The 20,695-nt window shown below is 38.4% G+C and overlaps 1 protein-coding gene and 1 pseudogene across 1 annotated transcript; one reads left to right on the plus strand and one right to left on the minus strand.

The window, feature by feature from the left end:
• The first annotated feature begins 6,691 nt into the window (after positions 1-6,691).
• LOC103292765 (AP-2 complex subunit beta-like) lies at positions 6,692-10,537 on the plus strand (annotated as a pseudogene).
• A 2,407-nt stretch (positions 10,538-12,944) lies between these two features.
• Positions 12,945-19,443, minus strand: MS4A2 (membrane spanning 4-domains A2). The gene is made up of 7 exons (XM_008148919.3): positions 19,343-19,443; positions 17,947-18,067; positions 17,280-17,414; positions 15,481-15,537; positions 14,817-14,972; positions 14,352-14,450; positions 12,945-13,207 (listed from the first exon to the last, which is right to left on the minus strand). Exons 1-7 carry the CDS (start codon positions 19,402-19,404, stop codon positions 13,112-13,114), a joined length of 726 nt encoding a protein of 241 aa, XP_008147141.1. The 5' UTR covers positions 19,405-19,443; the 3' UTR covers positions 12,945-13,111.
• Between the last annotated feature and the right edge of the window lie 1,252 nt (positions 19,444-20,695).

A 20,695-nucleotide genomic window follows, 5' to 3' on the forward strand; every position in this document is an offset into this window, starting at 1 on the left:
AGAAAGACATTAATACATTAGAAAGACATTAATAAATTATAGGTTTTAATTCTTCACAGCTCTGCTCACTATCTACAGCACTGGAGAGCATCTCTTACCCACATATCTTCACGGGAGGCAATAGATCATTCTGTTGACATGAAGTGGCTTCTCCCTTCGTGTGTCATTATGAACGGAAGTTCTGGAAACACGCACATCTGATAAAGTCACACATCTGCTTATTCTATATTTTCCTATGTGTACAGTGAACAAATGGGAGGCAGTTGATGGCTAAGAAATCTACCTGGGCTGATGTCACTGCCATAGACATGAGAAGCCACACAGAAACCAGGAGAACCAAAATACATAAAAAATGCAGACACAGATATACATACAAACAATCCCCTCACTAAAAATTACAACACAAATAATTCTGCTGCCAAAATTTCCACATGATTATTCACACAGCTGTAATTGTATAAGCTAGGAATTGAATCCTGTTTTTCATACTCCAAGCTCAATGTGTTTTTCATACATGAAACTTTCACGGAAACAAATTGAGGTGCCCCTGGTCCTAGCACAGGCAATTTGCTAGCTAAATCTGTGGTCTCCTCAACAATTGCATTTGAAGATAATTAATGGCCCACATCCATGATCTACTTATGTCCAGAGTCACCTTGAGATATTTTGATGAGTTATAGGTAAAAGTATTTGAGACCCTGAAAATCCAAATTGGTGTAATAATAGGCTAGTGATAATTGGTGTAATAATAGGCTGGTATAATAACAGCATTTACTCCCTCATTAACTAATCTTGTTTCCCTAAGGTAATAATAGTTCTGTAGAGCATTAATAATCAATGGAAGAGAACAGGTTATATGAGTCCCTGTAGGCAACACACCACAAAAGAAACAATACTGGCCTTGGAGTTAGGAGCTCTGAGTCTGAATCATAACTCAGGGCAGCCCCATTTCCCAACCTGTTTAATGCTAGGGATGAACAAAACCAGAGACTCTCTAAGGCCAATACAACTATAATCTATACTAATAATAGAGGAATATGCAAATTGTCCAGGACTCCATCATAGTAACGACCGAACAGCAGGCTGCGTGGGGCTGGGCTGAGGAGACCCCCCATGTATGAATTTCGTACGCCAGGCCTCTAGCATATATAAATCTAATATGCTAAGTGTCCAACTGTTTCGACTGGTCGCTATAACACACACTGACCACCAGGGGGCAGACAGTCCAACCGATAGGTTGACTTGCTGCTGGGGTCCAGCCAATCGATTGGGACTGAACTGACCTTGGAGCCAACCTCCCGCGGTCCCTCCCCAGCCTCTAAAATATTTCTTCTAATTAATTTTCTTTCAATGTGCACAAATCTGTGCACTGGGCCTCTAGTATTAAATAATGGCATGTCCCAAAGTGTCAGAAGAGGTATATAAGGTATATAAGGTAATTATTATATTTTGAACCTTGCTCTGTTAGGATATCTTCAGGTTTATTTTCTCATTTGCAAGAACTATGTTTATTCTTTCTAGAGATGCCTATGTTAGTCTATCAATCAGAGATTGCATTTAGTTCTATGCCACAGATTCCTGAACACCAAAGCTTAGGAAAGTAAGGTTATCCAAGATGTCAGGGGAGGCTGTCTAGAGCTAATGAAGAAGATTCACGATATCCTCAGTGTTTTGAGCTCCTCTATCTTTCTGCTCAACTATTCATAGTGGGCTTTCATCCTCCTGGGAGCTGTACAATAGCAAGCTGGATGTTTCACCATCAGCTTCCTTTCACCTTCCCATAGGAAGAAGAAAGATATGAAAAGGAGGAGTGATACCTTAAATAAGAAATGGACACATTCCCAAGAATCTCCCAGCAAAATTCCTCTTAGGACTCATTGGCCAGAGCCATGTCACACTGCCATTTCTATCCACTAGGAAGACTGGAAAATATAGTCGCTTAGCTGTGCACTGTACTATTGATGAATAAACTCACCATCATTTTGGTGAAAGACAGAGAGGCCAGATAGAGAGAGGTAAATTATCTGTTTACAATTAGTGTTGAATTTTGCAAGATAATTTCTTGGTGAGCTGGGTTTTCATCCTCATGGGAGCTGTACAATAAATAGCAAGCTGGATGATTCACCATCAGCTTCCTTTCCTCTTCCCATAGTCAAAAGAATGATAATTTATTTGCATACTTCAAGTAACTAGTTATGAGCTCATTTAAAGATCTAGCTGCAAATATTTGAAAAATTATGAAATGGCATGTTTAAGACTTGATAAGATGTCTTCCTAAGTATTTTCTTAAATCAGACAGTGAGAGTGGATATAGAACCATTTTACTATCAGTTTGCAGATATTATTAAAATACATTATTTGGAAGAATTTTATATTTCATCTTTAAACCTCCACACACAGCCCCTATATTATATCAAATTTCAATGGCATTTTAAAAAATTGTTCATCAATGTTTTTCTATAATTTTGGCCAGCAATTAATTTTGAGCGCAAAAGATAATTGTTTCTAGGAAATAAATCAAAGCTGAGTTTGTGTCTCATTACAACTAATTTAATCCACTAAAGCTGGAGAATGATTATAAACTTTGAACGACAGGACTTATTTTAAACAATTCATTTTTCCCACCCAGAGTGCTAGTTTTCAGTCTAGTATTTCCATAACCAGCAGAAAGCTTCCTTCTTACCAGCTGGAAAACCCCACACTTTCCCCCTCAGCAAGTGCTTAGTGAATTTGCTCTCTGATATTTCCTTAGAGAAATGCAAATTGCTTGCATATCTTGGCTATTGTAAAAAATGCTGCAGTGAAAATAGGGGTGCATGTGTCTTTTCTAATTAGTGTTTGGGGTTTCTTTGGATGTATACCCAGAAGTGGAATCGCTGGGGTGTAAGGCAGTTCTAGTTTTAATTTTTTGAGGAACTTTCATACTGTCTTCCATAATGGCTGCGCCAATCAGCACTCCCACCAACAGTGTTCCCTTTTCTCCACATACTTGCTAGCACTTGTTATCAGTTGATTTACTGATAATAGTCATTCCAACAAGTATGAAGTGATATCTCATTGTGTTTTTAATTTGCATTTCTCTGATGATTAGTGATGTTGAGCATCTTTTCATAAGTCTATTGTCCATCTGTATGTTCTCTTTGGAGAAGTATATATTCAGGTCCTCCATCCATTTTTTAATTGGACTATTTGTTTGTTTTGTTGAGTTATATGAGTACTTTTTAAATGTTGGATATTAACTCCTTATCAGATGTATCATTGGCGAATAACAAAGTCTTCTTTAAGGAAATCATATGGTGTCAAGGAATTTAATAGTTCAATTCCTAAAGCATGAATATATGCAACATGGAGAACACAAAACTAATATAGCCCTTTTCTCCTATTCAGATTTTCAAAATCTTTGTGCCTCACAGTGTTCACAAGAAACAGCATTACTCTTTCCCCACAACTGTCCTTTCCAAATATTCTCAGTGTGCCTAGTTCCCCTCAGCTTCTTATTTAAAATCTAAGATGAATTACTGACAGCAAGTGAAGAGTTCTCCAGTCCCTTCAGTAACTAAAATGCACAATCTTACTCAAGAATCAAAACTCAGTTGTCAATGACAGTGAACACATTTTCTTTTCCTCATTTTGGGTCTGCTTTAGACAGAACACCTGTCTAAAAAGGGAAGAAGAAAGAAATGTTCTCTCTTTTTTATTTTTTATCTGTCCTTTGCTAGCTTGCTAAGAGAGATTTCTGATTCTAGCTGAGCTAAGGGTAGGAATGAGAAGAGCTGAGGAGCAGAAAATGTCTTCCTTCATTGGTACTTTCCCAACTTGATGTCAGGGGTTGGATGTCCTGTGGTTGCATCATGGGATTCATTGGCTGTGATTCCCTCAAAATTCTAATGCACTTACTCAGCTGGTTGCTCATGTTCCTCCTTTGCCCCATCCCTGAGTGTCCTGAGAATGTCTCCAGCTTCAAGGTCTCCTTGTTTCTTCCTGATATCCTTTTGGAGCGAGCTCTAAGACCACCCAGCTGTAGCTTCTTTCACATGCTTACATGTAGGACAGGCCATCCCAATACCACCTATTCTTCCTGTATAGTTGTAGCAAACAGACTCTAGGCAGGCTCTCAGGATTCCTGCCTCCTAGAACTCATGTCTTTTGTGATTGCCTCCCTTGGGTATAGGCAAGACCAGTGGCTTGCTTTAAATCAGTAGAATAAGGCAAAGGCGCCAGGCTATATTTGACTATGTGTATGTGGTTAAATAGTTGCAGTGTAGAAGGTTGTAGCATCTGTCTCTTTCTCTTTCTTGCTAGCTTTGAGGAAGCACACAGCTATTTAGGGGCCTCTATGTGGCAAGGAACTGTGAACAGCATTTAGGAATCGAGAGTGGCCTCTAGCCAACAGCCTACAAAGACCTCCAATAAACACCAGTGAGAAAATGGGGCCTGTTGTATCATAATTCAATTCTTACAACTACTAAGAATTGGATTATGATAACAACAGTGGAAGCTTGAAAGTGACTCTTTCCTTAGTCAAGCCTCAGTTGACACCAAAACCCTGCCAACACTTTGATTTCAGCATTGTGTGATCCTGAAGCCAACAGTGCAATCAAGCCATGCCCAGAGTGCTGACCCATAGATACTAAAATAATAAAGGTGTGTTGTTTTAAACCTCTAAGGTTGTGGTAATACATTACTCAGCAATAAATAAATACACTGGCCATCAGTGTCCAAAGCCCCCAGTCTTAGCCTTTTCGGATTCCTCCAAGTATGTTATACTCAAATCTACTGCCTTCCCCGAAGTGTGAGAATCTATTTAAAATAAGATCCCCACATGGTCCCATTGAATCCTGTCTCTCTGAGCTTAAAGAAGGGAGGGAAAGGCCCCCTTCCTCCTACTCTCACACGGAAGTTAATTTTCTTTTTATTTATTTATTTATTTTATTGTTGATTACAGATGTCTCCCATTCTCTCCCCCCGCCCCTCCCCCGCCTTTCCCAGCCCCTACCCACTCACCCAGGTCTTCACCACCCTATTGCTGGTGTCCATGGGCTATGCATATAAATATATAAGTTCTTTGATTTATCTCTTCTCATCCCCCCAACCCCACATTGAAGTATGTCAGCCTGTTCCATGACTCCCTGCTTCGGGTCTTATTTTTTTGGTCAATTCACTTTGTTCATTAGATTTGTCAAATAAGTGAGATCATGTGATATTTGTCTTTCTCCAATTGGCTTATTTCACCTAGCATAATAATGAAATTCTCCAACAAAGTTTTCAAGCAATCTTCCGTTTCTAATAAAATTCTCTTAGTCCCATCTAAATCTTTAAATTTCTTTTCTTCAAAGGCTGGTTGAGAAAACCATTTGGGGTTCTTTTGTAATTTGTTCTTGGGTAAATGGCATTTCATTTTGTAAATTGGAAGCAATGGTCATCTACCAGGCAAATCAAGAAGAGGGTGATAGGAGTGGTCCCTCCAGGTGCAGGCAACAAGGGGGAGCATTGTCTGTAGAAAATTTTAAAGCAACACCAAAACTGCCATCTGTCTTTATCACCTAAGTGTAAAGCAATTCTAAACAATATTGATAATAAAATTCTCCAATCTAAAAATGGCCTGGCCCTAACTGGTTTGGCTCGGTGGCTAGAGCGTCAGCCTGCGGACTGAAAGGTCCCAGGTTCAATTCCGGTCAAGAGCATGTACCTTGGTTGTGGACACATCCCCAGTAGGGAGTGTGTAGGAGGTAGCTGATTAATGTTTCTCTCTCATCAATATTTCTAACTCTCTATCGCTCTCCCTTCCTGTCTATAAAAAATCAATATAATATATTTATAAATAAATAAATAAATAAATAAATAAATAATAAATAAATAAAAATAAAAATGGCCTGTTCCTGGCCCAGATTCCTCCCACTGTCTTTTCCTCCCCCTCCCTCCGGACTTGTGTTATCTATTCTCTTTGGGTCTCAGATGAAACTGAGAAGTCTCCTGCCTACTTAAGTCCTATTACCTCCATATGGACAGCTTAACCACTAACCTTTACAATGCCCTCTACCCTTCCTCAGGACACTTTGCTACCATCTGCTGGGCAGTTGTAAAAAGTACACAAATCCATGGTAGTTGTAAAAATGAATGGAACTTCTTTGATTTATGTGTAGTGTTCTACTGGTACACTCATGTGTATGCGTGCATGTGTGTGTGCGTGCACATGTGTGTGTGCACGTGTGTACATGCAACTTTAAGAAATCAGATGGAATATTCAGCATTATCTAAGACATAAAGAATTAATGGCTATTGTAAAAAATTTCCACCATGTCTTCATTTTCTTTTGATCTAGCAGGAGTGGTTCCAGAAAGACACTTGAGTGGGCCTATGGGGGCAGAGAGGAAGGGTTGGGATCTTTGTGGAAAATAAAGAAGTCAAGCTCCAGATGGGTAAAATAATCAGCAATTCACTTAAGTTGAAGTGTGAAGAACTTATATGAGGAAAGATGAGCATTTTTTATTACAGAATATAAAAGGAGACTTGACTGTACTGACATATTTCTGGATGTCAGTTATTCTAAAATGTATTTCAAAAAAAACCCATTGTTGAACTTGACATTAATTTAAAGATCATATGGAATGAGTGCATCTAGCCAAAGCATTTTTTAAAAGAAATGCTGATCCCAGCCCCTGCCTCCAGTGCACATTAAAGAGCCAACACCATGATGGATTCCAAGTACTTCACAACCAATAAAAAAGGAGAAATCTTTGAATTAAAGGCTAAACTCAGTAATGAAAAGAGGAAGGGGCCTGGGAAGAAAGTGATTGCTGCTATGACTGTGGGGGAGGATGTTAGTTCTCTCTTTCCAGATATAGCGAACTGTGTGCAGACTGAGGACCTGGAACTAAAGAAGCTTGTGTATCTCTACTGGATGAACCATGCCAACAATCAGCCAGACATGGCCAACATGGCTGTCAACAGCTTTGCTAAGGACTGTGATTATCCCAATCCTCGGATTTTGGCCTTGGCAGTCAGTACCATGGAGTGCATCCAGGTAGACAAGATGACAGAATATCTCCGTGAGCCCCTCCCCAAGTGCTTGAAAGATGAAGACCCCCATGTTTGGAAAACAGCAGCAGTCTACATGGCAAAATTCTATGATATCAATGCCCAAATGGTGGAAGATCAGAGATTTCTGAATTCTCTGTGGGATCTCATAGCAGATTCAAATCCAATGGTGGTGGCTAATGCTGTAGCAGTGTTATCTGAAATCAGTGACTCTCACCTAAACAGCAACTTTCTGGATCTGAACCCACAGAACGTTAATAAGCTGCTGACATCCCTGAATTAATGCACTGAATAGGGCCAGATTTTTATCCTGGACTTCCTGCCCAATTACAGCCCTAAAGATGATCAGGAGGCTCAGAGCATCTGTGAATAAGTAACTCCCCAGCTATCTCATCCAACACAGCAGTGGTGCTTTCAGCACTAAGAGTCCTAGAGAAACTTCTAGACTGTTGCCTAACTGGTTTGGCTCAGTGGATAGAGCATCAGCCTGCGGACTGAAGGGTCCCAGGTTCAATTCCAGTCAAGGGCATGTACCTTGGTTGTGGGCACATCCCCAGTAGGGGGTGTGTAGGAGGCAGCAGATCGATGTTTCTAACTCTCTATCCCTCTCCCTTCCTCTCTGTAAATAAAATCAATAAAATATATTTTAAAAAGAAAAACTTCTAGAGTTGTTACCCAAGGAATCTGACTACTACAATATGCTGCTGAAGAAGTTGGCCCTCCCCTGTCACTCTGCTGTCTGGGAAGCTAGAGGTGTAGTATGTTGCCCTGAGAAACATCAACCTAATTGTTCAGAAAAGGCCTGAAATCTTAAATCAGGAAATCACAGTCTTCTTTGTGAAGGATGATTCCATCTGTGTTAAACTAGGGAAGTTGGACATCAGATCCATTTGGCATCCTAAGCCAATATTGCTCAGGTTCTGGCAGAGCTGAAGGAATGTGTCACAGAGGTGGATGCTGACTGTTGGGCCATTGGACAGTGTACCATTGATAGGGGAAGGACATGTAATAGGAATAGGACCACAGTTGTTTAGTGATTATTCACCTTACTAACTATAAATAAGAGGTTTTCTTATAGACCCTGGGAAAATGGAGGATATATTGCAAGAAGAAAAACAGGGCTGTAAAAGATAAGGCAACCTTGAAGCCAGATGGGTCCATTACTCAGAAAAGAAATATATTTTAAAAGCAGATAAAGGCAGGAGATGCTTTGACTTGGTTGCTGTGCCTGGACCCTGACCCCATCTGGGAGTTTGCCTCAGGAACAACAACTATTCTCCGGTTCCAGGAACAGGCTAAGCTGTTTTTAACATCATAGAAGATTAGCCACCTTGTTATCAGACTTTGAGTTCCTGGAGGCCAGACTGCAGATCCTACACTCCCCTTCCCTTGTTATACTCCCAGCTGCATGTAGTTATTTTCTCTCACCCCTATATAGTCAGCCAGCTGGCAGAAGAAGGGGGAGCAGGATTTTTCCAGGGCATGAAGTCTGCTGCTCACTCCATATTGCCACCAATATGAAATAAAGACTCGTAGATGATTCAACCTTTTGACTCAGTAGTGTCAGGCAGCTTTGGACACGTTTAGTGTCCAGTTTCACCATCAAAGTGGAGCAATCTACAGAATGTCATGTAAGCACACTGCTTGATCTCATCCAGACTAAAGTAAATTATGTGGTCCAAGAGGTGACTGTTGTCATCAGGGACATCTCCACAAGTACTCCAACAAGTGTTAAAGCATCATGGCCACTCTATATGAGAACTTAGATTCTCTGGATGAGCCAGATGCTCAAGCCAGATGATTTGGATTGTGGGAGAATATGCTGGAGGAATTGACAATGTTGATAAGTTGCTAGAGAGCTTCCTGGAAGGTGTCCATGATGAGAGCACCCAGGGGCAGCTCACTCTGCTCACTGCCATAGTGAAGCTGTTTCTCAAGAAACCGTCAGAAACACAGGAGGTGGTACACCAGGTCTTGAGTTCGGCAATACAGGATTCTAATAATCCTGACCTTCGAAATAGGGGCCGTATTTATTGGCAGTTTCTCTCAATGGACCATGTCACAGCCAAAGAAGTAGTTTTGCCTGAGAAGCGACTAGTCTCTGAGGAGACAGATCTTACTGGGCTGACTCTGCTGGATGAGCTCATCTGCCATATTGGTTCTTTGGCCTCTGTGTACCACAAGCATTCCAATGCTTTTGTGGAAGGAAGTAACGGAATCCATTGCAAACATTTGCCAATACGTCATGGGAGCACCAACGCAGGTAATTTTTGTAGGTAGAGCCATACTTCATAGAATGGGAATTATTTGGGAAATTTTACTTCTAAGATAATTTTCAGAAACAGTTCTTTAATTGGCTTTTATCAGGGCAGTTCAGAACAAATGTTATTGTCCCAGTTGTCTTGCTAGATGGTATATCAAAGTGCTCTGATTGCTGTTGCTATCCCAGACACAAACTTAGTAATTTTGATTCCCACAAGCACAGGACATGGAAACAGAAAGATCAGGTGAGGTCTTTTGTTCCAAACTGAGTTTATTAATAGATTGTCCCATTTGATGAAGCATTGATAAAAATAAATACTCTACAGACTGTTCTTGGTATTTGGTATTACTGAATTGATGTTTCAGTTCTATTATTCTTAATCAGCCCCTCACCCTCATATACAGTACATACACAGAGAGACAAGAAATCAAGTTAAATGATTCCAATTTATTGTAGAAATACTGTTAATTGATACATCAAGGAGATCACAAGTATACAAATAATAAATGACAACACACTGCATTGTGGGGTAAGATGGTCATGAAGCAAGAAATCAAGGCTGTATGAATAGGTGTGCAGTAGACAATCTTCACACAGAAGGTGACCTTTACATTGAAATATTTAAAAAGATAATTTGGAACAATGAAAGGATAGAGGACATGGCAGTTGTATACTCAGTGTGTACTTGAAGTGGGCCTGTGATAAAAGACAGGAAGGGACAGGACAACTATCAGAATGGTCTTGAGACAAAATATATGTTGTGTACATAGAAAATATACAGTCAACAATGTGGTTAAAATATTAATCGAGTGGGAGAAAGAGCATTGTAAAATCTTATACAAGTGTAACGATAGACTGGATCCATTTCAAGAGGTCCTGGTAGATCAGGCTTAGTATTTTGATATGAATACATATGCCATGGAAGTGATGTGATCAATACCTATGAAGAAACAGCTTAGCAAACTACACAGTGAAAGGGTATATTTTCATTCTGCTGTCAAATTTTGAGGGGGAAAAATTACGGGAAAATGGAAATAGAAAATCTGAGGTCCTAAAATTAGTCATACCAAGTCAATCGCTCATTGTGTGGTTATGTGGTCACTTTCATAGTCTGGGAAATTCACTTCTAATTGTCCCTTTTTAATTTTGGTATCCTAAACACATAAAATGTAATTACTTATTTTATTAATGAATTGTGACTAATACCCCCATACTGATTTTTCAGTACCTCCATAGGATGCTTCTACTTAGACTAAAGATTTGAATTCCTTTTTCCTTCTCTTAATAATAAAAACATCAATGGAAATAACATTATTTTGCTAATTTTTCTTCACTACTTTGTATTCACAATCCACTCTATTATTTCTCACACCACATATACCCCAATTCCCTTTAAATGCCTCTGCAAATGTTTTATTCATTTCCTCTTCACCATACCCTGTTTTGAATTTCTCTGCAACTTTGCATTTATTCACCACTGGTGTTTTTTCTGCCCCCTCTCCCTGCCTTACCTGGAGTTGATTTATCTCTGCAGACTTTTCTCTTGCCAAACTTGCAGATACTATTTCTGATCAGTTACCTTTATCCTTCTTTGTCTAATTGCTCTCCACTTTAGGCTATCCGCTATCTACTATTTCACAATGCACTTTTCTGAACAATTCTTATATCTTCCACCCTAGATATTTTCTTCCTTCCACTTTCCCCCTGGTTATAGGAATATGAAGGTTAACTTGGCTTCGCTTTTATCTCAAAATAATTCTCTTTGAGTGTTAATCAAATAATGAGCTCTCTTATAATGACAGTAATCTCCATCACCACATTTCCTTTTTACCAGTGCTCTGTAGTGGGTGCTGTCAGACCCTCTCTAGTTGCATTTCTTTTGGTCTCCTAAAAATGACCATCTAAAATGAAGCTTAATTTAGGCCTAACTGGACTCCTTCCCATTAATGCATATTCTGACTCCCTGTCATTTCTTTCAACATTCCCAGGTGTTCTCCTTTGATCTTAGAATCAAACTCTTAACCAATTGCTTGTCTAAATGTATCCTTTTATTCAACTTGTTAATAAGAAGACTGATTAGTTTTTCTCTCCGTGTTTTAGATATGACCATTTCTCTCCATGCCCACTTATTTCATTTTAGCTAATATCTTCATTAATTTACTCATCTTTCATTTTGAATTCTTCCTTAGATATGTCCTATTCTCTCATCAGATACTAACTTCATTAAACTCCCCACTGCCCACTCATCAATCTGCAAATATTATTGAGTATTTTGTCCATGAATGCACTGATGATTCAGACAATATACTGATCTTTAGGAGACTTTGAATCTTAGAAAAAAAATGTATTATGAATGTAAAATATTTGCATTTAGAAACTTATATATAGTGTAAGTTGTGTGTGTGTGTGTGTGTATATGTGTGTGTGCGCGCGCGCGCGCGTGTGTGTGTGTGTGTGTGTGTGTGTGTGTGTGTTTGGTTTGAAAAAGTAACCATCTCTAGAGAGGAGCAATCTTGGCTAGAAAATCTTAAAGAATGAGGTGGGATTTATGATAGGCATTAAAGAAAGGAGGAATTCAAGTAAGTACAGAAGAGAGAGCATAACATTTCAAGCCAAGGTGTTGATGTGAAGTAGTCAAGCACAAACCATATTAAAGAGAAAGTTGAAGTGGGACCAGAGAGTAAGGCTTTTAAAGTTACGATAAAATAGACTTAAGTTTTAAATCATTGGAGATTAGTAAGATTTGGAGATTGCTTAGAGGTATATATAAATTAGGTAACTTATATAATAATATACTTTAGGACATTTTAAAGATATAGTACATATGTGTATGTGTGTATTTCCACAACAGACATTTAGTGCTGGCAGGTAAATTATGCCTAATCTTAATTTTACAGATGAGGAAACCCATATTGAGTAAATTATTTGCCACAACTCACTCAACTAGTAAGCAATCAGCCTGGGATTCCAATGTAGACTCTCTTCGTTTCATAAGCTCAATGATCTTTCTAACATAGTATAATATGCTTCTCTACATAATAAGATCAAAATAAGCAGGAAGCATCCATTGTTAACCTGATATGAATCCACCAAAATATTTAAAACATGATTACAGAATTTCTATTCAAATTTCCGACTATCTTCCTAAGTCTATGCTTAACATCTACCAATTTGGTCTCCTTATTGCCTCCAAATTCACTTCAGAATCATTTCTTTCTCCTTATTTACTCTACCTCTGGCCTGGCCTGGTGGGATATTTTCCCTGCATCTACACCCATCCACTCCATAAATATACACTCAGCACCCACTATGGGTGAAATACTGGGATACACAATATAAAAAAGTCAAGTGTGGAAAACTTAAAACACTTAATTAGTTCTTAGGATATGTTTGCTGAATGGTGCTTATAATCTAGTGGGAGTCGTGTATCATGCCCATCACTTCTGTGAATTCTAAAAAGGGTTGAAAACTACATAAAACTGTAAAAGTTTTACTCAACTCTCGACCAGCCTTCCTCTTGTTTTTCCTATTTGCACAGTTAAAGGCACACAGTAAATGCTTATTGCATGTTGATTTCCCAGAAGAGATGGGTGTGAAGAAAACAAGAAAAATAGGAATCAATCATATTGACAAATTGGGCAAGAGGAATACTTAGATGTACAGAAACAGAATATTACCATGTGGAAAATAAATCACAATGTAAAATTGGTGGATCATAGAGAGATCTGAAATTTTGCCAGTATCCCCTTAAACAAAGATCTTGGTTTTCTATATCCTTTGCTATGGATGAGAATGTTCTGAATGTGCTTCTTATGAGTCAGTGGGAGATGTCTCCCCTCTGTCTTCCAATTCACTGTAAATTGGTGAATATATATTTAATTCTTCATAGAGACGATCTTCTGGAATCTGGTGAGGAAAAAAATATTCAGTATCAATCATCAAGAAGACTTGTTCAAGAGATGTATATCATCTCTTTTTGTCTTTCTGGATCTCATATTCTCTCCCATTACACTCTCCCATTATACTCTCCCATTACAAGTATTCCCTCCATCTCCAACAAACTAAGCCAGATTGATGGGCCAAAATAAATTATGTCGGTCAATGACAAGTTGGTGAGTGTGTCTGAACTTTGATATATCTACTGTCTTAATTGTCTTTGGAGGAAAGTGATCAAAACAAGGCAGCCACTCTTGAATGCTTCAGCCAAGTGGACAGATGGGCAAGTGGAGAGAGTATATTTCATCTGGAAGATCTGAGTAAGTGTATATGCATCAAGAATTAGCAATTCTTTTTCTTACATCCAAGGTGCAATGGGTGACTAAGATAAGAGGAAATGCAGGTGATAGTTGTAAATTAAGGAGGAAAAAACACTGAGGCTTCAGAGCAAGTGGTAAAGGGAAAGCCAAGGAAAAAAGACAGAAGGGGAACAAATATAAGGGAGCTCTTCTGGGACAGAAAATAAGCCCAGATATCTGAGTGGTTCCATCACATGCTACCTGCTCATTCATTTCATGCCTGATACATTTCAAAGCATCTGAATTTTCTAAAATGATGAAGGTTCAATTTTCCTAACTCTCAGTCACAGAGCTATACTGATATTTATGCTACTTAGGAGTGGGAAATGTGATTTGAAACATGAGATTTGGAAACAAAAACACTGAAAATTGGAGAAATACTTTCTTTTTTTTCTTTTATAATTTTATTGATTTAGAGAGAGAGAGAGAGAGAGAGGAGAGAGAGAGAGAGAGAGAGAGAGAGAGAGAGAGAGAGAAACATCAATGATGAGAGAGAATTATTGATTGGCTGCCTCCTGCACACTGCAGGCCCCACACTGAGGATCAAGAATGCAACCAGGGCATATACCCTAACTGGGAATTGAATCATGACCTCCTGATTTATAGGTCAACACTCAACCACTGAGCCATGTCGGCTAGACCAAGAAATACTTTCTTGGAAGAAATGTTCCAGGAAATTTAGGCCATATGTTTTAGGGAATAAGCTCAAATTCTTTAGCCTGTCTTTCAGGATTTAGTATCAGGCCTCTGCCTACCTGGTTTTCTTTGAATAGTTCTCCAATTCTGTAGACTATGAGTAACACAGCAGCCCCAAACCCCAGAATGGTAAGAAACAGGATCATCACCACAAGCTCCTGTTGAACAATAACCAAAAAAAGACAGAGTGGGTAACAAGTTAGGTGTCCCCAAGGTACATTCCCTTATAGCAGCTCCTGTTTTCATCGCACCCACATGATCAGTCCCTATAGAATTACACACACACACACACACACACACACACACACACACACACACACACAAACCAGGAGATGATTACTTAAGGCAGATGACTCCAACCTTGCAGAATTGAGCTGGGGACGAGGGGGAGAGGTCATCAGCATCTCTATGCATGAACCTTCAGAATACCACATTATGTGATAGAGGTTGCAAAAAAGGTTTGTTTTCATTAAAAAAAGGAAATGGGGACTTCTTTACTTAGATTAGGATCAAGAAATACATACTGTGGAAAAAAAGGCTGTTATACAGAAGTCGTCCTCATAAGCTTCCTGGCAAATATCGATATAAGCCAAACTGCCCTTTAGGTTGGTGACCAGGATAAAGATTCCTGTTCCTGCAGCTATGCCGCTGACCAAATTTGCTCCCAGGCTTCCTTGCACCTAATAATAAAAACACTTAGACCCGTTCCTGCACCTGCCAGTGCATTCAATTAACCCATCAACATTTCAGGGTTGGATGTATACAGTAAATTTGGATGTATACAAAATAGAGATTAAAAGAGGAGCTCTTGAAAATGTATTTGTTTAATAAGGATTTATAACTTTCTTGCTAGGACCACATTCAGGAAGACCCACATGGGCACATAGAGTCTCTCCTCAAATAGTCTCCTTAATTGGAAACAAATCATTTATATGATCATATGTCTATACTTACAAGGATGAAGGTGATATGAGGATATTTTCTAAACAAGTGGCAAAGTAGTTACACTTTGTAGTTTAAAATGACACAACTGATATTTTAATGATTATAACCAAAACAAAATAGAGTGTGTGTTGGGAGGGGGAGTCACATATCCACATTATCTCATAACATAAGAGATGATGGCATGTCTCCCTCTAGACTCCTAAAATTCAACTTTTCTTACCTTCTCAAGGAATTGCAACTCACCAGATATGCTGCATTTTTCTTTTCAGACATAATTGACAAAAATCCTGAAATAACAAACTGTCCAAAGGAAGAGAGGAAGCACAGTGAGTCTCTGCCCTTCTCTATGTCCCTTTCACTCCCCTCCTCCAAATATAGGATCAAGGTGAGGATATTCTACAAAGTTAACCTTTCAGGTTTTCCATGAGCTCACTATTTTCTTATTCTTATTCCCTATGGAGTGCTTCACAAAGTTAATGTACTCATGAATCAAGTGAGGGTTTTGTTAAAATGCAGATTGTTATTTATAGGTCCTGGAAGGGGCTTGAGATTCTTCCTTTGTTCCAGCAGGCTGCCTGACTGATACTAAGATTGACAGGCCATGAGTCACCTTTGGAGTAGCAAGGTCCAACAGCACCTGCTCCATGATTATGCCATACCTTTGTAACTATTTGTTTGTATGAGAACCTTTTATGTTAGACTGTCAGCTCATTTGAGCAAGAAATGTATATGTGGCACATATATTTCTAGAGACTGGCATATATCATCTAGACATTTAGTAATTATGAGAATGTACATGGTGAAAATATTAATGAATAGCATAAGTTCAAAACAATCTCAAAGATTCAGATTGTTTGATGCATTGAGACACTAATAAGCTAAGTGTTTGGAATGAAAAGATAGTAGAGAGAAGTTTCAAATAAAATATGGCCAAGGTTCAAGGAGAGTTCTGATCTAGTCCTAAGTCTTTAACTGAGTGCCAAACCAATGTGATTTTTTTTCTTTTTTGATTAAGGAATTACATATCTGTCCTTATCCCCCCATTACCCCCTCTCCGCTCGTGCCCTCACCCCTCTTGTGTCTGTGTTCATTGGTTATGCAAAGTCCTTTGGTTGATCTCTCCCCTTCCCCTGACCCCTCCCCAATGTGATATTTTATAGACTTAAAATATATCCTGTGAATGAGGTGTAGATACAAAAAATGACATGAATTAAATGAAAATAATTAATGCTGAGTGAAGGAAGCCAGACAGTAGAGAGAACATGCTGTATAATATTTCATTTATATAAAACTCTAGAAAATGCAAACTAATCTATAGTGACAGAAAACAGATGAGTGAGTGAGTGCTTGAGAACAGGAAGACAGGGAATATAAGAAAGGAGGAACACAAGGAAACTTTTGGAGGTAATGGATATGTTCATTATATTGATGTGATAATGTTTTCATATGTATGTGTGCATGTGTGAAAAATTATCAAGTTACACACCTTATATATGTGCAATTTATTGTATGTCAATTGTAACTCAATAAAGCTAGGTATGTTTGTAATCTCATTCAGTCATCTAGTTTCTAAATAGTAAAATTATTAAAAGAGATTCAATGAGAAAGCACCTGAAAATTTTTCTAGGGCATGAGAGAAGTTCATCAAATGCCTTTGACCTGTTCTCCTCACCTAAGCAGTCTCTTTTCCTTTCTTTATTAAAATAACTTCACTGATGAGAGTGTTAGGGACATTTCTTTGGAATTGGATTCCCAACATTTAAGTTCTATTTTTATTGGCTAAATTTCCCTTGAACAATTAGTTTAACTTTTATTAATCTCAGGTTTCTCATGTAATAACAGTGTGTTAAACCTGAAATGTTTAACCCACAGAGTTTTATAAACTGCAAATATATTTTATAATATATATATATACAAATATATAATTTAAATGTATTATTATATATAATCTGAATACTAGAAATAACTAGGTAGATATGATCTGGGTAAGAGAAAATCTATGTGCAGTGTTATTTCAGAGAAAATTGTAAGAATATACTCACAATTACTGCTCCCCAGAATGGGTAGCCTGTTTTAAATGATGAAAAAAATTCTTTCTCAAATTCTGAAATCTTGAACATGGAGTAGACAATTGTTCCAAAATAAAGACATATGAAACCAATCAGAATTTGTGTTACCTGTAGAAAAATGCATAACTCTTATGGAATAAAAACATATTTCCTGAAGAGTGTATCAATTTCCTTACAATTAAGGCCAAGTGTGGGAAATTGCTTTGGTGTCTTAGGCAGTCCTGAGAGAGGATCCACATGAGCTATCTTCCAGCATCCTCTGACCACTCTAAGAATTGATTCAAGTGTGACCTAGTGCAGGAATGGCCATTATGATTCTCATCGCCTATACTTAGCTAGACATGGTGGACATCAATAATTGTCCTTTCCATAAGAGAAGATAAAGATTATAAATCCTTCAGAGCAAGATATTACATTAGCCACCAGCAATTGGCCAGAGTTGGCAAATCCTATTTGCCATTCTCATTCTAATATTCATGAGGAAATGCTTCTTTCTACCCCACAGGACCCAGTTGGTGTCAACTCATCTACTGGATTCTTTACTCCTCATGAATCCTACTGGGAAAACTGTTGATGCAACCTAATGCTCTTTCCTAGAACCAGTCCTTATTTTAATTGAGGTTGAAAAAAGCTCACTTACGCCTAGGAATTCCAGCTCCCTCTTCAAAAATGTCAGCCATGTCTGGCGTGGTGATGGGGCAGCCTTCTCCAGTAAGGTGCTATCACGGAAAGGTGCTTCTGAAAGTTCAATTTCAGGCACACTGTGAAGTTTAAACAGAAATTTAGTCATGAGAAAATTTTCTAAGTTTCTATGTTCAGTTTTGAACTCACAAAAAGGAGAGTTTTCATTGTTTACTTTTTCGAAACAGTCTTGCAATTAAAATTTTTATTGCAATGAATAAAAACCTGAGGTTCAAAGGGTCCAAGTAACTGGTCGAGATTGCTATCTAATCAGTAATTAGAGAACACAAAGTGGAACGAAAACTGTGCCAAGTCTTTTTATTAATCCAATAATTAAACCAAGCTCTTTCCCATTAATCTGTGCTGATGAGTGAAAATAGAAGCGATCAAACATGTTTACCTATGCATATCTCAGTCCTTTTAACATAGAAATGTGTGTGACTATATTTTGTCACTGGCACACCCAATTTCATGTGCACAAAGAAATGGCTTGGAAGGGTTAGTTGAATTTCTAATCCTGTTTTCATCCTCAGGGGAGGTTAACTGGAAATAATCTCCCTTCTAAAGATTTGGAATATAACTAACATTTCACAATCGAACATTGATTCTCAAAGTTCTGTTTTCAGCCTCTCCCAAAACTGTTCAAAGGAAAGTCTTAACATGTGTTCATGTTTGGTATTCAAAGGAAACCTAAATTATCCAGCTCTATTGGCCTTCATTCCAAGAACATTTCCCCTCTAAACAGTGGGACAGAATCCCACAGTTTAAGGTTAACAAAGACTACCCAGAAAGGAGCCCAGGACCGTTTCGTTTTTAAAAGCATCTGTCCTTTAGCACACATCAGACACAGAGGCTAGAAATCTATATTGATAGAACAAACTCCCCTACCTCATACCTAGAATGTGAACCTCTATTGTTAGAAAACTTAAGTTATTCCCAGTTCATAAGCTGAGTAAAAACCTTCCTCCCATCAACCAGAGAGAACTACTGGTAAGGTATAGCAATATATTAATTAAACCAGATAGGTCCGTGACTGAGTCCATGAATTGACATCTCCCCACCATTGTGATTATCTCTGTCTGGATCACTAAATAACTGAGCATAGAAAAATATAACAATGAACTTGTATACATATATGCATAACCCTTGGACACAGACAATGGGGTGGTGAGGACCTGAGGAGGATGGAGGGAGGACAGGAACAGGCTAGAAGAGGTGAATGGGGGAGGGGGAGAAGGGAAGGAGGAACTATGTAATAGCTTCAACAATAAAGATTAAAAGAAAAAACAGAAATAGGTCAGAAGGTAGGTAACCTAGATTTACTTAACAGAAAAAAAATAATAACCTGTGCCTACCTGGAGGGCCCTTGTGGATTTGGGAGAGCAAGATCTGCTCTGCTTCTATTTTCCGTGTCCATTTTTTTTTAATTAATTGAGCTATCCAGTGATGAAGAATATTGTTAATGACAGGCAAGCCTTGGTGGGCTTCCTCTCAGGGTGTGCTCTGGGTGGACAGTTAAAACGGATTGGCTCATCACATTGATGATTATCTTTATAGTTAAGACATTTGTCAGGCAGATAAATTTACTGGCTGATTAAGATCAACAGGGTTTCTCTTGTTATTTTGAAGAGAAAAATTGAGTAGTCTACTGAGACTTCTGTAAAATAACTCTGCCTGAGACCAGCAGGATTCACAGACCCTAAAAATGAAACAATCTAATGATGATTGAGAAGGTGAGAAAAAAAAACAAAACACCTACAGAACAGGGAGAGCTGTCCTTCTCTACTTGTGTCCCAGTTCAGCCATTTCTATGGTGGAAGCTCTCCCATGGTACCTTTGAAAAGCCTATCATCCCTGTTTAAATCATACTTAGATTCACAAGTAGGAGTATGTCTTAGCCTCTGAATCTCTGGATTCATCTCCGGCTTCAATATTTATTATATTTCTCTCTCTTTCTCTCTTTTGGACACAATGTATCTGGCTCTGCCACAGATGGTCTCAGAAACTAAACAGGCAGAGTTCGAACTGCTGTGCACCATTCCTGACAGACTGTGAAAGCTAAGACAATTTCACACTAAAGACTCCATTGTCCTCTAAATTATTAGATTAATGGTCTGCTGCTTTGATTTTTATGATGACCAGGATGGGATAGCAGAGACACTGAGGGGCATGGACTTGATGACAAATCCTATGAGTAGGTCTGAGTAACATTGAACTGAGCAGTATGTCACAACTAGGGTTAGAGCTACCAGTAAACCAATGTGTTTGTTCTAATTGCATAACTAGCTAGACCATAACAAAGCAAATACACAGGTGAGATTCACAGACTTAGGACACTTTCATTTCAGTTTAATTATAGACATAACCTTAAATGCTTCATCATTAAACTGTAAGATACTACAAATTGTACCTCTAATCATCTGGATTGTTTCTCTGAGGTATGATAAAATCCACATTCTCCAGGAAACTAAGATAATTATATGAACAGAGGACACTAGAAGATACATGTATTAGCATGCCTTTCATAACAAAAATTTATTAACTCATGTGCCATCTTCCCACTGTGTCTTCAGGAATTGGTGTACCTGAGCAATGTGTTATTATAATCCTATATTATAAAGGGGGGGGATGAGAACACGTATGTAATAACTTAATCAATAAAGAAAATTTTTTAAATAAATAAAGAGGTAATATGCAAATTGACCATC

This window comes from Eptesicus fuscus, chromosome 13 (assembly GCF_027574615.1).
Source record: "Eptesicus fuscus isolate TK198812 chromosome 13, DD_ASM_mEF_20220401, whole genome shotgun sequence".
In the NCBI taxonomy this organism is placed as follows: Eukaryota; Metazoa; Chordata; class Mammalia; order Chiroptera; family Vespertilionidae; genus Eptesicus; species Eptesicus fuscus.